General features: G+C 42.3%; 1 protein-coding gene across 2 annotated transcripts in view; it reads right to left on the reverse strand.

Moving 5' to 3' along the window:
• Positions 1-15,756, reverse strand: part of HIF1A (hypoxia inducible factor 1 alpha subunit) — a 52,494-nt gene extending 36,738 nt beyond the window's left edge. For both annotated transcript variants that reach the window (XM_018562619.1, XM_018562627.1), the window contains exon 1: positions 15,396-15,756. In XM_018562619.1, coding sequence (XP_018418121.1) covers positions 15,396-15,427 — 32 coding nt within the window. In that variant the 5' untranslated portion in view covers positions 15,428-15,756. The remainder of the gene's footprint in view (positions 1-15,395) is intronic.
• Between the last annotated feature and the right edge of the window lie 3,299 nt (positions 15,757-19,055).

Consider the following 19,055-nt stretch of genomic DNA (forward strand, 5'->3'; position numbering starts at 1 on the left):
TTATATTCAGCCAACTAATAAATGATTTACAAAAGTTGTATTTTTTTTAGTACTGAACATAAAGAAAAAAAACAAACAAACCATGCATAAAAATACTATACGTCGTCTCTTCAACAGAAAACACTTTTCTTTAATAAAGGGCGTTGATGCGTCAGACTGACATTATAGAAGACGTGCCAGAACAATTGCTACTGACAACTTTAGTGACCTTGCATCTCATCAGATCCAAGCAAGATACAAAACAAATCCGTACTGTCAGTCTTGACAGATGACATGATGCCGGAGAGAAACATCCAAACGCACAATAATACAAATCTTTATACTCTATGGTAAGTGGCACTTCCTGAACACAATTCTTTATCCTTAGTGTGCTTAATAATGAATTCTTTCCAGACCACTAGTCATGACATAACTCAGCATACCAAAATAGAGGTTTCCAGACAAGAGCAAAACACTTGAGAAAAAGGTGAGATAATAGCGTCACCAAAGAAAGAAAGGGAGGGGGTCTTCAAGTAAAAGCATTACACCCCAATTTTCTATCTGACAAGCCCATATGTTCTATTGAACAAGAAAAATGGGAAGTTAAAATGCTGCTCTGTTGTAATATTAGACATACAACTACGAGATGCAAAAGTTCCTGTAATTCATGAGCAGATGTTAGCATGTTGTTCACTGTGATGGCTTCAAGCATAACTGGATGATGTAAAATAACCTGAGGCATGCATTCACTGGATTGTTAGAAGTAGACTGGTTTTAATAACCAGATAAACATTAAACCTGAAATACCGGTAATGATCTTAGCCGATTACACGCCTTTTACAACTTGCAACACGTTCACTGTAAATGCAACATGTCACAAATCAGAGTTCAACCCGCTGAAACTATATTCATCCCATGTGATAAAAGTGGGGCTTTTACATTATAACAGAGCCACTTGACTGTTTGCCCTCTTCTTCCAGCACTGATAGATCACAGTTGTCCCTCTTGGCTCTTTCCACATCTTCTCCTGGGTTCCTGTCCCTCCACTTCAGTCACTGGGCAACCAATGATGTATGCAGGAGTTGCATCATTCCAGAACCTAGCTCCATCCATCTATAGCTGGGTTTTGAGATGATTCAACTCCTGCATGCATCGCTGGTTGCCCAGTGGGCCAGGGAGTGTACACTGCACTTGCTTGTGTCCTAGGCATTGTACATTCAAACAAATGCTAGGAGACAGGGGAAAAGGTTTTGTTTTTAAGCAGAAGAGGCATGCTGGAAAAGGGCCAGGGGTGTACACTGGATACCCTCAGGGCAGGTTCACACCATTTCCTGGACCATATGTGGTCTGGAAAATGGTGTGAATCTGCCCGCAGTTCCAGTGCATTTCGGACCAGACAAAATGAGGCATGCAGTATTTTCCTGGGCTGGTCTGGTACAGACTGCACTGGTGTGAACAGTGGCCATAAATAGCATAGGGATACATTGGGATGCATTTTCGGTCCAGAAACAATCTGGTCTGCTCTGGAGATGATCTGGACGTGGTGTGAATGGGCCCTTAGGCCCACCCTACCCCAAGGGAGAGGTGTCTGCAGGTTTGAAAGTAGAAAAGAGTGCACGTTTGGTAGAGCCAGCAGGCATTTCTCTGTACCTGAAGCATCTTTAAAGACACAGAACCTGGGGAACTGAGCAAGTGTTGCAGAGGTATACAGGTTTTATTATTTTGTCCAGTCACACACCTAAAGTTTACATACTGTTTACTTTCTGTCTAGCCTTGAAGAGGAATCAGTCATTTGAGCACTGAGAAGTTTCCTTTATATTACATAATATTCTGCCAAGTACAAGCCCATCTGAAATCTAGCCAGCAAGCATCCCGTCAAGAAATAAAGCTGTTCCTGAAGGCACTACTGGGATCCTGGAAATCAAAACCCAAATAAGAATCTTCGATGCTGCAAAACCGGTGCATACGTCCCTCGTTACACATGTGGCTCTCACTGATATAAATATAAGAAGGTTGCCTTGTCAACGACAATCTCCCAGGCTGTTTTCATATGGAGACGTCTTGAACTGCACTAATGATGACGTGTTGCCTTGGAAACCAGCAACGCATTCACCAGTGAAGGACAAAGCAAGAACGTAAAAGGTGATCATGCTTTATAGTATTTATCATCTAACAAAATAGTGCTATGTGGTTAGGCTTTGTCATAGGTATGTAAATTAGGCTTTGTCATAGGTATGTAAATCATGAAACAATGAACATAAGCAGATCTATATCTTTCGCCATATGCAATGAAATGGCTAACATCTGCGTCTTCCAGCAACATCCAGTTCCAGCTGAAATTGTACTTGCTCAAACTTTCCAGCACACTTCAAACCCTCTGCAACCAAAGCAGATGAAACCCGTTACACATAGTTTGTTAGACCACTAAACTTTAGGGATGAGCTCAGGTTTGTGGGGAACCAGAAACTTAGGTATTTATATACACCCAACAAGCTGCAACCAGGGCATTCTGTGCCCCGCAGGTAAATAAAGGGACGGGATGCTGGCGACATCGTTAATCTTATTTCGTCAAATTAAGTCAATATGGGCAGCACAGTGGCAAGCGCTTCTGTCTTGTAGCACTGCAGGTCCTTGGTTCAAATCCTGACCAGGTCACTATTTACTAGGGCTGCAACAACTAATCGACATAATCGATTATTGAAAAAGTTGTCAACTTTTTCAATAATCGATTAATCGGCTTTCGATCAGTTGGCCCTGTTCACGGCTCCACACACGCTGCACCTCCTCCCCAAATCACGCTCACCGCTGCCAGACCCGCCCACCCGCATCCACGCTTTACACGACGCACCTCCTTCCCGCCTCACAGGTGCCATTCTGCATTCATTGCTGTATAATTTTACACTTTCCATTTCACTATATTGCACACCACACTATTTTTTTTCTTTTTTACTTCCACTGCTCCTAGCTTGCTCCTGTGATGTACTGCAATCTCAATACAAACTAGTAGTCCCATCACTGGAGCCATTTTTTAAAATGTATTTTATTGTTTATCCGATTAATCGAACTTAATAATCAGCTAACTAATCGATTTTGAAAATAATCGTTAGCTGCAGCTCTACTATTTACAAGGAGCTTGCATGTTCTCCCTGTGCTTGCGTTGGGTGGGTTTCCTCTAGGTACTCTGGCTTCCTCCCACACTCCAGTAAAGACATGGCAGGGTAATTGGATCCTGTCAAAATTGGCCCTCCTATGTATGCATGTGAGATAGGGAGCCTAGATTGTAAGCTCCTTGAGGGCAGAGACTGATGTGAATGTGCACGGTGTAAAGCACTGCGTACAATTTTCTGTGCTATATAAATGCCAATAATAAAATAAAGAAATATCACTACCAACTGCAGCTGATTGGGCCATCATACAGGCTAAACTTCCGCCTCCGTGTGAGCTTGGGTCCGCCCCAAACCTGAGCTCATCACCACTAAAAGTGAACACAAGCAAAAAAACTTTTATTAGATTTGGATAGAGTGATAAGAGGCGAGAACCCCTGTCAGGTGTAAATTGCTGTGTCCCCATTAGAAAAAGTTGCTCCCTAATTGTTCAGATGACCAATCTTACCAAGAATCAAAACAAGGTAAATCCAAAAAATAGAGGGGGAAATCTTTCAATGGGGATGACTGTTGCTGTGACAACTATCTAAAGCTTGTCATACAACGTAATATTTTCTTTGTTCAATCTGCGGGCTGAACAAAGAAAATATAACAGATTCCTCCATTGACGCTTACCAATGTTGATTGAGGAATCTCCCACTGTCTTCACTGTATTCTGCCAGCTAATTGGCTGCCCACTCTGTTTGAAGATTTTCGAACAGCTCCTTTGATTAGCTGATTGAGGGATGCCGGCAAAAAGGATGCCAACAGCAGGACCCATTGTGCAAATTTCGGCAGGCGCATCACGAACCAGCTGAAATTTGCATAGTGGATGGCCAGCTTAAGAGGGGATTTCCCTCATTTTGGAACAATATCTTAGCCCCTGTTGAGTCATTAACTTTTGTTGAATGGACTGGTGCTGACAGGTCACCCACAGATCAAATTTTCGCTGAGTCGGCAGAACTCAAAATGCGAGCAGTATATTGCTAGCTTTTGGAGGGGAAAAAAAGGCTCATCTTGGCAGTGTTGCCTGCCAGTGGGAAACACCTATGTTTTCAAAGAGTGTGATCCCTTAATCTGCAAATAAAATCAAGTTGAATAGCCTCCATCTCAATTAGTACAAGGGTCATGCACCATTATGAACACAACAAGCTCTTGTACTACTGCTTCTCAGAAGAGCCAATTCAAAGCAGCTGCTGTGCACAAAAAGCAATGCCGGGTGAAAAATTCCAAAACAATGCAAGGTTCCCGATATCTCCCAGCCACTGAGCATGCATGAAGAGGCTCCTGTTTGTATGGAATGCTGTTCATTGGCTGCCTGCCAGTACTGCAACTCCAGTTCAGAGCTCCCTCTTTATGACCCGTCTGTTGTTCATTAAGTTCACAAACCTACGGCCACAAATCTAGGTTAAGAGGCAAACTACAAGGTACAAAGTAATGTGTGATTAAACAGTTATAACAGAGAGAGTGCTTTTTCAGCCTGCATAGAACCTGCAATGACATTCATCCACTTATTAACTGGACCGGTCTAGCAGCCAGGTGGGTCTGAGGTTGCAGTGAGTCTTCTTTTTCGTCCTTAGTCAAAGACATGTTGTCAGCCCTAGTAGTCCGGGGGTAGCCCCAGTGCAAAAGTTACGTTTTCTTCCGTCCGGAGTTCTTCAGTTAGAGAATTTCACTTTTAGCAATTGCATGCAAGTTCCACTATTATATTGTGATTGTCCCCGTGCTAAAAAAATGACACCAACCTAAAAACAACAAAAAACACCCGCAGGTGAAAAAAGTGAGATACCCAGCTTCCCCTGGCTTTTGAAGTGCAGGGGGTAATGTCTTCATCCTGCTGATTTCAGTCCTGGGAATGCAGAGTACTCCAAATTGAAGACACTGCAGCACAGTGCAGGACCATCTTCTTAGCAAGATTTGGATTACCCAACATTCTACAGAACCTCATCAGAAGGTGGAGGACATCCCCTTTGCCTTGGCACCGTGGGAGAAAAGTATATTATGCAATTCCCCTCAGATGTTTTTTTTTTCCCTAGGTAAATGCAGTGTTTCAAAAAAAGGGGGTTGTGTGGCACACTTAATGTAGTGGACCTGTCTACCTAGATATACATTTAATAGACGTAACTGTAAGCACTTGAACATATCACTTTCCACTTTGACCTCAATGATGATGAACTTGCGACCGCGTGTTCTCTCTAGATTACTCCGATCTTCATGCGGTCTCAAGAACTGGGTCGTAACCTCCACACGCTGTTACTTATGCAGAGTGCTAATCTGTTTGGGAACCCATCATGCGCAGACTTTCCTGTATCCCAAGTCATCATGCATTATGGCAAATGTGAATCCATACCAGATATCCAAACGTGCAGCCGAACGAGACACTGTTATATTTCAGGCCCCGTTCACACTGAGCGATTTATCGCACGGATCTCGGCTATTTACCGCGCGATATCGCTCTCCAATGCATCTCAGTGGGGCTCTGTCCGTGGCGGGTCGTGCGTCGCTACAGCAGGACCCTTTTTGGAGCGGATTTTGCCGCGATTCTATGCAATTCAATGCAAGCATTTGCGCGACAAACGCGCGATATCATGCAAAATGCAAATCGCGCAACAAACACGCGATTTGCGAATTGCTCAATGTGAATGGGGCCTTAGTCTTCTCTAATCAAGGCACCCATTCTGCCGTTGTGGTCTTGTGTGCGCAATGTTGATGGGCGACCACAGCGAGCTTCTTGTTCTTCCCACTTTAAACCTTTCTACCCACTCAAAAAACTTTCATTGATTCATGGTGCTATGACCATACTGAGCCAACATACAACAGTGGATTTCCACTGGTTTCACTCCCTCCCAAAGGCACGTTGTTCTTCTCTGGTGCAGTCTCACCACGGAGCGTCCATGTTTCTGTCCATATGACTACCACTCGACTAAAGTCCGACAGCTGTACTGTGCATGGTCGAACTATCCAACAGAATATATAAATATGCTGCATTGTGCGAGCTTCTCTATGTTCTGGTTACCACTTAATATAAATTACCTTTATTTTTAGATTCTCCCTCATATTATGTATAGCCAGCTGAGCGATACTAGTACTACATGCAAACCGTTGAAGGTATGGCAATACATTACTAAATGCTCTGTCACTACAGCAGGGCTGCAACAACTGATGAGAATAGTTGGCAACTATTCTCATCAGTTAGTTGGTTGAGAAGGGGGGAGGGAGGGAGGGAGCGAGAGAGATTTTTTTTTTTTTTAATGCAACTAAATCGATTCATTGAAAAAATAAAAATCGGGCAACTAGTCTATTATGAAAAATAATCGTTAGCTGCAGCCCTACACTATTAGGCTAGGTTCACACCTGCACGACACCCGGGACGCACAGTCCTGTACAAGAAAATAATGGCACCCACAGCGCGATCGGTTCACACCTTGGCAACTCCTGCCCACGATGCAATCCGTGCGGAATCGTGCACGATTGTCGCGAGGTGTCGCCTAGGTGTGAACGTAGCCCAAAATGGTTTTAGGCTGAACAAAATCCCAGGAGCCAGGTTCCCAATATACATAAATATATCACAGCTTGCGTTTATCCTAGAATGACTAATTTTCTTGTCAATGGAAGCAAACACACCTTGGCCCCTAAAATTGCCCGTTGGCTACTAAATCACACATATGCACGGGTAAATTTGACAATGAATGTATTGGGATTCAGTTATGTCCCCTGTTGCAGAATTGCAACCCAATAGTACCATTGCCGTTCCCGTAGATCTCTTCTAGGTCAGCATAGGTTAATGCTTGTGCTAGCCCATCAGTGAAGGTGTTACATTTAATTATAAGTGCACTGTTAAAGGCAACATGTTTTCACAAAATATTGCAGATGGTAAACTGGTATGTGTGCGCTAGATACACAAAGTAATTGATGGAGGTGCCCTCCGCACACCTTTCAGCAGTCCCGGCCAACAATCAAATAAATGGTGCTCGAAGTAACTTCACGGATGGCACCGTGCAAAACACAAGATTGAAGAAAATAGGTCACCAGCACTCCATAAGTTAAAATGAATGAGTCCTTTTAATGGACAATGATGTCACAGAAATCCAACATGAGCCGACGTTTCGGGGCCACACAGGGTCCCTTCTTCAAGGCAAGAGATGTCACATCTCTTGCCTTATGGAGTGCTGGTGACCTATTTTCTTCAATCTATTAACTTATGGAGTGCTGGTGACCTATTTTCTTCAGATACACAAAGTACACATATAGGAAAGAAACCACTCAAAAGTACACATGCCCTAAAAGATAAAGTTCCAGATCAGTTGCAGACCTGATCAAAACTGCATCCAATGTATTCCAATGGTATTTTTTGCTCCAGTTCACATTGCAGCGTACAGTTCCAGAGCAGGTGAAAAAAAAACTGCAGCAGGCCCTATTTTACCTGCTCTGGATCTGCAAACACATCAAAAACGCATGCAAATGCCTGGAACGCACTGAAAGCCCATTTTAAACTTTTTTTTAAAAAGCCAAAAACACATCTAAAAGGACTAGCGTGCTTGTGCAGAAACCTGAGCGGATCTGCTCTGCATTTGGTATGAACAAGGCCTCAAGCTCTCCTTGATATGCAGAGAGTTCTGCGTTTTAGGGATCCAGCCAAATCCTAAATAATGTATTTGTATGATGCTTTGCAGATTGGACAAATCTTTAATTTACTCACGAGAACCCAACAATTTTCAGTCCCCACATCACCTTTATATATACACACGATGAACAACAACACAAAAGCTTCACACGCGTTTCCATGTCAAGGCATTGAAATAGGACTCCAACTACGTCCACAGATCAGCTTTCAGGTAATGATGAAATGCCTTATTATGACATTATTGCTTTTAGAAACAAATACTGAACTCAAACAAACAAAGAGAAACTACAGCTGTTGGCAGTCAGCATTTCAGAAAAAGAAAATACAAGATTGCATTAACGCAGCTACAATTACAGGATTTTTGGCCAGATAATAGTAAACATTTACTGACAGAAATTTGTACTATTAGCCCAGGTTCACACCTAGGCAGCATCGTTTTTGTGCGTTTGTACACGCGTGTCCAGCGTGCAGTTGTTTGCACATTTTTATGTGTGTACATGAAGATTGGCAGCTTAAAGTCCATTTCCACCTTTGTAAGTGATTCGCATTTATTGTGGTAATGAATTGGTTCAGTGATGATGTATACGTCTGCACATTTTCATGACTCACATTTTACACTTTCTTTGGGTTTTTTTTTTTTTAAGCAAACCTAAAAATTCTAAATATTCTCCACAGGAAAAATTAGTCAGACACCGGGGTCGGATGGTAATTTGGCTTTAAACAGCTCTCCCCCTCCCTGCTATTCATTGTAACATGATCAGCAAACCGCAGCTCTTCCTTTATAGACAATACACTGTCAGGGTGGGGGGCACTCTGAATACTAATGATTGGGAGAGGTGAGAAAGCTTGCACACCACAGGCAGACATTTTTACATAAGAATATAAAGAGGAAAGTTAACAACAAAAAAAAAAAGTAAGTTTGTGGGTTCAAACACAGCAGCTGCGTACATTGCTGGCATATATGTTTTAAAGAAAATACCTCTGCAAAAAAGGTGGAAATGGGCTTTAAGAAACATTGCAGGCAATGGACAAACACGCACGGAAATGTGCAACATGCATCTGCCGCATTTTCGGGCGCTTCCATCAACGTCTATGGGGCGAAAACGCGATGTTAACCGCCCAAAGAAGTTCTTGTACCTTTACTGGCATTTTAATGCTGGCGTTTTGCTGCTCGGGTGTGAACAGGGGGCCATGATAATCATGGGATTTCTTGTGTTGGGGCGTTTAAAAGCACTTTTTCAACTGCTCAAAAAACACCAAGGTGTGAGCCAGGCCTTAAACCTTCTATAAAAAAAAAAAAGTAAATTCACTATTTTCCACAATTCCATTATTTTCCTTCTATTCTGCCTTGCAGAAAAGTTATTTGCGTTGTGCGCCTGTCGCAGTAAATTCCCCTAACTTCCAGTTGGGAAGCGAGTTACAACCAATCAGAAGGCCTAATGTTGGGACTCTATGTCCCATGAACAATTGTGATCATTGTACTGCACTGAAGTGTAAGACATTCTGCTGGCCTCTCCTCCTCAAACGCCTGCATTGGAGGACCAGCAGAAAAGTGTTCATCACTGAAAGGCCCCTTTCACACAGGATGATCAGGAGGGGAATCTGTGCACGGATCCTCTCCTGATCAGAGCAGTACGGAGCGGATGGAGGCAAAAAACTGCAGTTACAGCCATCCATTTACACCTGGCTGCCAACACACTAGCAGTGGGCATTTGATTGGGTCAGCCTGAAAAACTGACAGGTGGACCCGATTGGAGTGGCCATGTGAAAGGGGCCTAAGTGGCAGTTTGCATGGTGACAGCTGAATGTTTACTATGATGCATTGCCAACAAAACAAAGATTGAAAATAAGAAAAACCAGAACAGGCAAATATTTGCAGATGTGGTCTATTCAAAACTTCCTGGGATAAATATTTCTAACCTATAAAATGTAACCTTTTTATAAATACTGGGTTCTAGTCGGTGTCTCCTTTTATATTTGTATAATTTGAACAGAGTTGAGCTTTAAATGCTTTTTGTTTTTCAATCCACTGATCATCATCACACCCCTGCCACACTACATAACCATCAGGGTGGCACCAATACTCACTACTACAACTTCCTGGCTGCCTGCTCACTGGAATAGGAAGGAACATTTTCCCACTGCGGAGGTCTTCCCTGCACACTTTTAAAAAAAAGCTCCCAACACAGCATCCAGAGCCTAAAATAGCATCATAATGACCTCCATATACAATACAAAACTGCCCAAGAATGCTAAAGCTTCCACTTTGATATACACTGAACAGGAGATTCTGAGAGCAAGCTAAACAGAATTACTTCACAGATATACTAGGACGTATTTAAATAAACAAGAAAATAAAACATTTTTAAAAACCACACACCTGTACTGATGAAGACATGACTGGAATAGTTTGGATATTTGTTCACCGCTTTCTATAGTTCCCTTCGGCTTGTTTACACCATCATTTTGCTGCATTTTCCAGCACAAAAGGCTTTGACAAGAAAATCTACAGCTTGCAGCAAGGTCAACTCACAGAAATGCATTGCCCTTGGAATAATAAGGTGTGTGTGTGTGTGTGTGTGTGTGTGTGTGTGTGTGTGTGTGTGTGTGTGTGTGTAATTTCCATTCAACGTCAGATAAATGAGGCCATTGAGAAATGGTCTGCACATGCATGGCATTAACACAGGCATTTTCATGGACAAATGGTGTAAACTAAGAAATGCACAGCATGCAAACTGCAGCCTGTGTGACTGAAAAGCCTTAGGGCTTCTTCAGACCAATTGCAGACCAGATCTGCATGAGGTTTCTGCACATGCCGTGCAGTTTTAGACATGTTCCAGGCAGTTTTTTGTAAAAATAAGAAAAAAATAACCTAAAATGGGGTTTGCGAGTTCCAGGGCATTTGCATGCATTTTTTAATGCATTTGCATGCATTCAACAGGAAAGATAGGCCTTGCTGCAGTTTTTTTTTTACATGCTCTGGAGCTAAAGCCCAAAATACCATTGGAATACATTGGATGCGTTTTTGATGCACTCTGTAACTGCTCTGCATCTGGCATGCATTTGGTGTGATCAAGCCCTAAAATGGGCTTTCAGTGCGTTTTGGTGGTTTCCAGAGAAGAAGAAAAAAATAGGGCTTGCTGCAGTTTTTCCACATGATCTGGAACGGAACGCTCTGGTGTGAACTAGAGCCCAAAATACCATTGAATACATTGGACGCAGTTTTGATCCATTCTGTAACTGCTCTGCTCCTGCTCTGCGCTTGGTGTGAACTAGCCCTACGTTGTGTTTTTCTTTTGTGAAAAATAGGATTAAAGGTTTTGATAACCGTAAAACCAGAAAATGTTACTATCATAATACAAAATCAACCAACCATTCTAAGGCTCTGTTTACACATAGGCGTATCGAATATGCGCGTCTGTCGCGCGTTTCTACCGCGACTCGCAGTAAAAAAACCACGCGACAAACACGCGTTTCCGAGGGCTACTTGGCTGTATCCCAATAAAAACCCACAAAGAAGCTCATGTACCTTTTCAGGCATAGGCCGTTTTGTAGCGCGTTCAGACGGGCTGAAATACGGCAAGGTGTGAACCATACCCATAGAAAACAATGCGATTTTCATGTTTGAGCGTTTTGTAGAGCGTTGAACGCGCTACAAAAAACGTACAGGTGTGAACCAGGCCTTACAGAGGAAAAAAAAACATGAATATGTATACATGCAATATTTGCAACTGAGTAGGAACTGTAAACACACATTGCAGTATTATTGTTGTAACTGTAAATATGCTGAGCAAAGATGTAACATACAAATCTACTAATTAAGGAGACACGCAAACCTCATCATGGAATCATTAAACAATCACCAAGAATAGCAACCAATAAACATGCTTTTAAAACCTTTCTTGCAAGACATATTAAGAACGCAAGCACTCAGCGATAAGGCCTCATTCACACTGCCGAGCGTATAGTACCATATGAAAATAAATGGCTCCATACACAGGCGCATATAGAGCACTATATTTGCGTAGCGTATATATGCACAAAAACAGAATGCAACAGAGATGCGTCCGGGCAGCGTATTGCTGCGCATATACGTGTGTTTACACGCGTATATGCGTACAGCACATTAAAAATTCCACTACGAGTGATGCATTCTGGGATTGCATATAGTGCCCGTATATACGCACATAGACGCAATATACAATTTTGCTTGTGTTGTGTGTGAATGAGGCCTAAGGGAAAACAAAGCTGAATGTAAAAGCTTTCATACAAACAAGGTCAAGGTTTTCTTGTTAAGAAGCAATTGTAGAAAAGAGAAGCAGATATTACCACAGAAGCATATTGCAAAACCAGCTAGCGTTCAATAGCTTGACACTGTACAGATATGATAAACAGATAAGACATTTTCAGAGATATTCAAGAAACAGCAGAAGCAAACATAGTGGTTCAGCCAAGACGTAGCAGTCAGAAAAAGAACTGGCGAGAAGTTTAAACATTTCCTTAATGAAAATAACACAAAGATTGTCCATCGGGATTTATTTACAGCAAACCGATTTCTGACTCAAAACAGATGTTTTGCAATAGGACTCTCATTCTCTGACTTTTTCCCTTTAAACATAAAAACTGGACAGGTTCTGCAGCAGTTCAGCTTTTGCATTAAGTTAACCAGAGTAAAGAAAAGAAAATGCCTGCAAAAGGCAACTAGTCACTCCTGTAATGTATGGGCAACACTGAGGACAAATCAGGCAGGAGTTGCACAACTTGTTCGTCCACCAACCCCCACAAAATGGCGACGTGGAAAAGTCACAAGACACAAGCCCTGAGAACAGAAGCAGCTCAGCTACATTGTGTCAACTCAAACCTCTGAACACTGCAAGACAGACAGCGATTACAGGCTTGTACTGACAGCAATGAAGTACTGTCACAGAAGTTTACTTGCACTTAATCATGCAACACAAACCCACAATTGATACATGGCATAAAGCACATTGCAATACTGAGATATAAAGAAGTATTAGAAGACCGATCACTGTATTACCAGCAGGAGATTGCCTTAAAATGATCTACAAATATAACCCATGAGCTCCTCCAGCCTGCCACATAATCAGAATCCTCAACCACCCACAACCCCTAGATAAAGGAGGAGGAAATATAATCAGAGGGAAAACTGCCCCCCTTCTATATTATATACACCCAACTAGCATTGTGTATTATCATATGATTGCTCCCCAACAAGCTCTATAAAAGACGGGTTACTACAGACAGAACTTGAACCCAATTATCAGCCCTGAGCTTTTCCTTGTCTGCCATGTCATGTATTTAGGATCAACTGCCCTCTCCCTCTTTATATAGGCAAGCAGTGCCCTTGGGGGAGCTAGATCACGATCATATCCCCAATATCACTTATCACAGCCCCCCATTATTTCCACCTACAGAAAAGCAGGAAATAGGGGTGTAAGTAATTCCTCCCCAAGATCAGCCCTGAACTCGTCCTTGTTTGCCATGTAATTTATTTAAAATCAATTACCCTAACCTGTGTAGGGGTGTAAATAATTCCTTCCCAATATCAGCCCTGATCTTGTCGTCGCCGGCCCAACAATTAATATTAGTCATCCCTGATGACAGGAAATTGGGATATATTTCCTCTAATATCAGTCCTGATTTGGTCCCTACCTCCCGTATAATCAACAGTATTATTGATTGATCCCAGCCAATGCTAAGACACGGGAAGTTGTGCATTTGCCTGCTCTACAATTATATTGATCACTGATCCCACTGTCCTCACTGAACAGGAAATAAAGGAGTAAAAATCAAAAATGTTCCCCAAATCAGCCCTAGAATCAATAATATTGACGACTGATCCCACTCAATGTGATAAGCAGGAAATAACTGTGTAAATAATCTCACCTATCAGCTCTGAATGTTCCATTGCCTGCCCTACAATCAATAATATCGATTACATTCTTCCAATAACAGTCTTTAATTGGTCCTATCCTCCCATACAAATCACTGCTATTGATGACTCATCACACTCAATGTTATAAATTAGAAACTGGGATTATAAATAATTTCTCCATTATCAGCCCTGAATGTGTCATCTGCCCTACAATCAATATTATTGATAACTAATTACTCCCAATATTGTGACATGAATTTTCAGCCCTGAATTGGCCCTTAGCTGCCCTACAAATAATATTGTTGATCCCAATATCAGCTCGGAGATTCCCAACAGGAAGTGTGGAAACGTTCCCCAATATCAGCTCGGAGCTGGTCCTTACAAATATTATTGATTCCACCCATCAACACTCCTAATAAGACTCAGGAGTGAAAATATTTCCCCTGAACTGGTCCTTTCTTGCCATACAAATAAATAGTGATCATTGATCCCACTCAATGTCAAAACAGGAAACGGGGAACTGCTGCCCCAATATCAGTTCTGAATTACTACTTGCCTGTCCCCAAATCATTATTATTGATCACAAACAAAAAGTCAATGTCAGGAAGCAGGCTTCTGGGGTGCACATTGTTTTCCCCCAATATCAGCCCTGGACTGGCCCTTACAAAAATCAATATTAATTGATCGACAAGCCAACAAAATGTCATGCAAAAAAAAAAGCCAGCTCAGAATTGGTCATTGCCTCGACCCAACATGATCCCCAATAATATAAAACACTTCCCCTGAATTAGTTCTTGCTTGCCCTACGAATTAATAATTCCGACCCCCTCAAGGTCATAAAACAGGAAATGTTGCCACCAATATCATCCTTGCCCTGCAATCAATCAATATTACCGATTCATCTCAAAGGCATCTCTGCCAATATGAAACAGGAAGTAGAAAAGTAAATTATTTCCCCCAACAAATCACTATTATTTATCAATGATCTCACACAACGTCATGAAGTATAATACAGGGTGTTAATCGCTTCCCCAAAATATCAGCCTTACATGTCCTGCAATCAATATTATTGATCACTGATTCCTATGTCATTAAACAGGAAATAAAGAAATGTCGCCCTTCCCCCCTCTATATTAGCCCTCAATTGCTCCTTTTCTAGTCAGCAATCAATATTACCGATCATTGATCCCTCTCCATGCCATCCCTGACAATAGAATAAACTTATGCGAGTATATTATGTATATAGGTTCTGCTTTGTTGTGTCAGGAGTGGCATGGAAAAAGATCAGTGATCAATAATATTGGTTTCAAAGAGATAAAATGATCAATGTTATTGATTTAAAAGGGATCAATGATCAATCATATGGATTTGAAAGTGATCAATCATTAATAGTGATTGTAAGGAACAATTCAGCACTGATATGGGTGACAGTTTATTTACACCCCTATGTTCTGTCTCATATTATCAGACAAGGCCTTGAAAGGGATCAATGATTTATAATATTGGTTTGGAGATAATATTCAATAATCAATCATATTGATTGCAGAACAGCAAAGAGCCAATGCAATCAATATTATTGATCTCTTTTCAATGTCATCAATGATAATATACAGCAGAACATAGGGTGTAAATAAATCCCCCCAGAACATAGGGTGTAAATAAATCCCCCCCACAGCGCCCCCTAGAGCGGTGACCGGGAAGAGTGGGTGTGAGGAGCTCCCCGAGGCAGGAAGGTCACACAGGACTTTCTTACCTTTTCTTGTCTGTCACTACTGCTCCCTCCATGCCAGCCGGGCAAGAAGGTCTCCCAAGTTCCTTCAAGCGCGGGGTTTGTTGGGTGCTGGTCGCTCACGCACTGAGGCCTGCTCCCAGCTGGTGTCGGCTTGGGTGTTATAATCCACTCAGGTAACAAAAGCCCGAGAATACGGAGGGAGCCCTTTGGTCCCGGTAAGTACGCTGTGTGCGCAGTGAGGGTAGGCCGCAGCGGTCGGTGACGCAATACGTAGCCGGTACGTCTCTCACGCTGCTTCTCCTCGGTCTCTTTCACTAGTTTTTTTTTCTCCCCTTCTACGCAAACAAAACGCCAGGCCTTCACCTGCGTCACCGGGTGGGCGTGACCGGTAGAGCGAGCTGCTGACGTGAACGTCCGGAGCCAATCGATAGATTTGAAAGCCGAGCCCCTTTTCTTTAGCCACGCCCCCACTTCTTGGAGTCAGCTGATCTGAAAAGGGGGTGGAGGAATGAGATAACATGGTTAACTCTGTAGCTGCTGGACGGGAGTGAAATGTACAGCGTATAAGCCCATTTAAAACAAATAAAGGGATACATAGCAATATTTTACATGGCGTGTGTGTAAACCCAATCACTACATTCTCATAGTACCACAGTGCTTTCTTGGTTAGCACTTCAGCCTTGCAGCACTGAGGTCACTGGTTCGAATCCCAGCCAGGGCAATATCTGCATGGAGTGTGCATGTTCTCTATGTGCTTGCGCTTACCTGGGTTGTCTGAATAAAAATTGACAGATTCAATCAGATTCCTGTCTAAGATTAACCCTAGTATGTGTATGCATGTAAGATAGGGACCTTAGATTGTATACTCCTTGACAGCAAGGGCTGGTGTGAATATGTAAAGCACTGCGTCACTTGCAAGAGATATACACTGAGTGGCCAGATTATTATGACCACCGCATCAGTACTTCGTTGGGCCACGAGATGACTTAGTTGGGCCGCCTCGTGACTCCACGAGATGTTGAAAGGTGATGCAAGGAATCTGACACTGCACTGTTGCCCTTCTGTTGTCTTGTACCAGTCTTGCCACTCTCCGTTCTGCCCTAACATTGACTAGTCGCTGACGGCCACAATTCGCACGTTCAGACCCAGATTTTCGGCTGACAGTCCAGTCTTTAAACACTTTAACAATGAGCCCCTCTTGAACATTTAACGAATTCTGCTGTTTTGCTGATACTCGCTCCATGGCTCGCGCCAACAATCATCCCACGTTCAAAGGCTGTTAAATCGGGTTGTTTACCCGTATCTTCAGAAAAAAATCACTTCCACTGTCGTGGTAAACAACCTGCTTCCCTATTTATAATGGTCTGGCCCTCTAGCAACTTCAGCGTGAAATTCTAGCTAATTATAGCTAATTTGCCTACAAACATCAGGTGGTCATAATAAACTGGCCACTCAGTGTATAAAGACCTGTAATAAATAAATATAAGCTTAGCACAGCAATTGCATTTGAAAAGTAATTTTCTTTGTTTGATTTAGTAAGTCTGCACTTTTTTAGTAAACACCTTTCTGCAGGCGTAACGCATATATGCATTGCCCTGGAGGATAGTCCTTAACACCGCCCGTAAGCATATATACATCACCCAAGATTGTGGTCCTAACACCGCTTGTAAGCATATACGCATCGTCCCAGAGGGTGGGCCTTAATGCAGCCTTTATGTGTATATTCGTCACCCCGGAGATTGGGCCCTAACATCTCCTGTAAGCATATATGCATCACCCCGGAGGGTGGGCCCTAACATCTCCTGTAAGCATATATTTATCACCCCGGAGGATGGGCCTTAACACTGCCTGTGGGCATATATGCATCACCCCGGAGGGTGGGCCCTAACACTGCCTGTGGGCATATATGCATCACCCCGGAGGATGGGCCTTAACACCGCCTGTGGGCATATGTGCATCACCCCGGAGGATGGACCTCTGTTGCATTAGGAGATCACCAGAAATACTTTGGAGGTGGATGGAGGGGCAAAGCTAAACCTTTTTGGAGGAAAAGTTGAGGTTTGCATATGAACTGTCTATATTGTGGATCTACTCATGGTGTTGACGTGACTTGTCACTAAAGGTAACATCTACTCATGCACTGTTTCGAATGCTCAATCTGAATTGCCCAGGTTTATGACGGGTTTACTGTATTAGGGCTTAGTCAGCATAATCATAACAGGGATTGTTCCATGGAGAGTAGGTGCGAGCAAATCAGCCCAGATTGGGATGTGATATGAGTGGACTGAGCAATTTCCTGGGAGAATGTATCTTTTATTATTTGCTTTTGCTCTATAAATCATGATAAATGTATGTTATTATATGATTGTACATGGGACGCCGTCAGACTTCTTTTTCAATCCATAAAACTAGGGATGCACCGATACCAAGTACAGTACTCGGTACAAGTACAGATACTTTTCAAGCTCTAAAGCTGCCCATACACCTTACAATTATCTGCAGAGTTTCTGTGGTCAGATGGAAAAGGTGCAACAGATTCCTCCATCTACACTTAACTGTGTGGCTGGAGTAATCTCCACCTTGGCCAATCTGTTTCACGTTTTCCATCTGACCACAGAAAATCTGCAGATAATTGTAAGGTGTGTGGGCACCTTAAGACTAGACTAGAGAAAAATTAAAAAGTTAGGAGACAGCTGTCATTTGTAAGGAGCCCACAGAGCTCCCGGGATTTGTACTTCTCTGTTTTAATGTAGGATTTTGTTTTTATAAACATATATAAGAGATGCACCGATACCATTTTTGCGAGTACAAGTACTGATACTTGTCCAAGTACTCACAGATACAAGTACTGATACATTTATGTTTATTGTCATGTGACAGTTTTTCTAAAACAATACAGACTAATGATTTCAGGACAGAGGTGGAGCGTCAAAACTAGGTCCCAGCTGCAACCACTGCATCCCTGGTAGTTCTCATGAAAATGCCAAGTATCGGCACCGTTATCTGAACTGGTATCGGTGCATCCCTACATAAAACCAAACAATGCTTCAGGTCCATTTTAACTCAACGTTTCATAAAGTACACCGAGCCAGCCCCCTCTGACGTGAAATGATGGCTTACTGTAATAACTATGCCCGGTATTCCGAGAATTATTCTGTAATAATCTGAATAATCCGATAAGTAGTTTTGCTTTCTATGAAGACATCACTCACTAGAAAATCAACCTTAAAGGAAGGGCACAGGAACAGGTTTATGTTTATATATTGTGAATATTGGAGGAAAAATGTATTTGAGGCATGAATAAGTAGTAATTCCTAAACTTTCAGCATGTGTGTGTCACATGGACCTATGTATATTAATATTTGCAAGGATTTATGTGATTACAACATTGTTATCAAACATAGCATACAAATTCAGCAGCTGGAAAGCACTGTCCATCCAAACAAAGGGAGAGCTCTGTTCTTCTCAGGAAAATACACTGAAAGCTATTAAATAGACATGTGCACCGGTAAAAAATTCATTTAGTTTCGTTTTGATGCGGATTCTGCGTTATTTCGTTTTTCTGTATTTGGGTCCGAAAGTCAATTCGTTTCAGGATTCGGATTCAAATGAAATTCGGACGAAATAGCGGTAGTCTGTACAAACTTTCGTTTTCATTTCCGTTTCGTGTTTGTTTTTCGT

This window comes from Nanorana parkeri, unplaced genomic scaffold (genome assembly GCF_000935625.1).
Source record: "Nanorana parkeri isolate BGI_ZX_2015 unplaced genomic scaffold, ASM93562v1 scaffold20, whole genome shotgun sequence".
NCBI lineage: Eukaryota > Metazoa > Chordata > Amphibia > Anura > Dicroglossidae > Nanorana > Nanorana parkeri.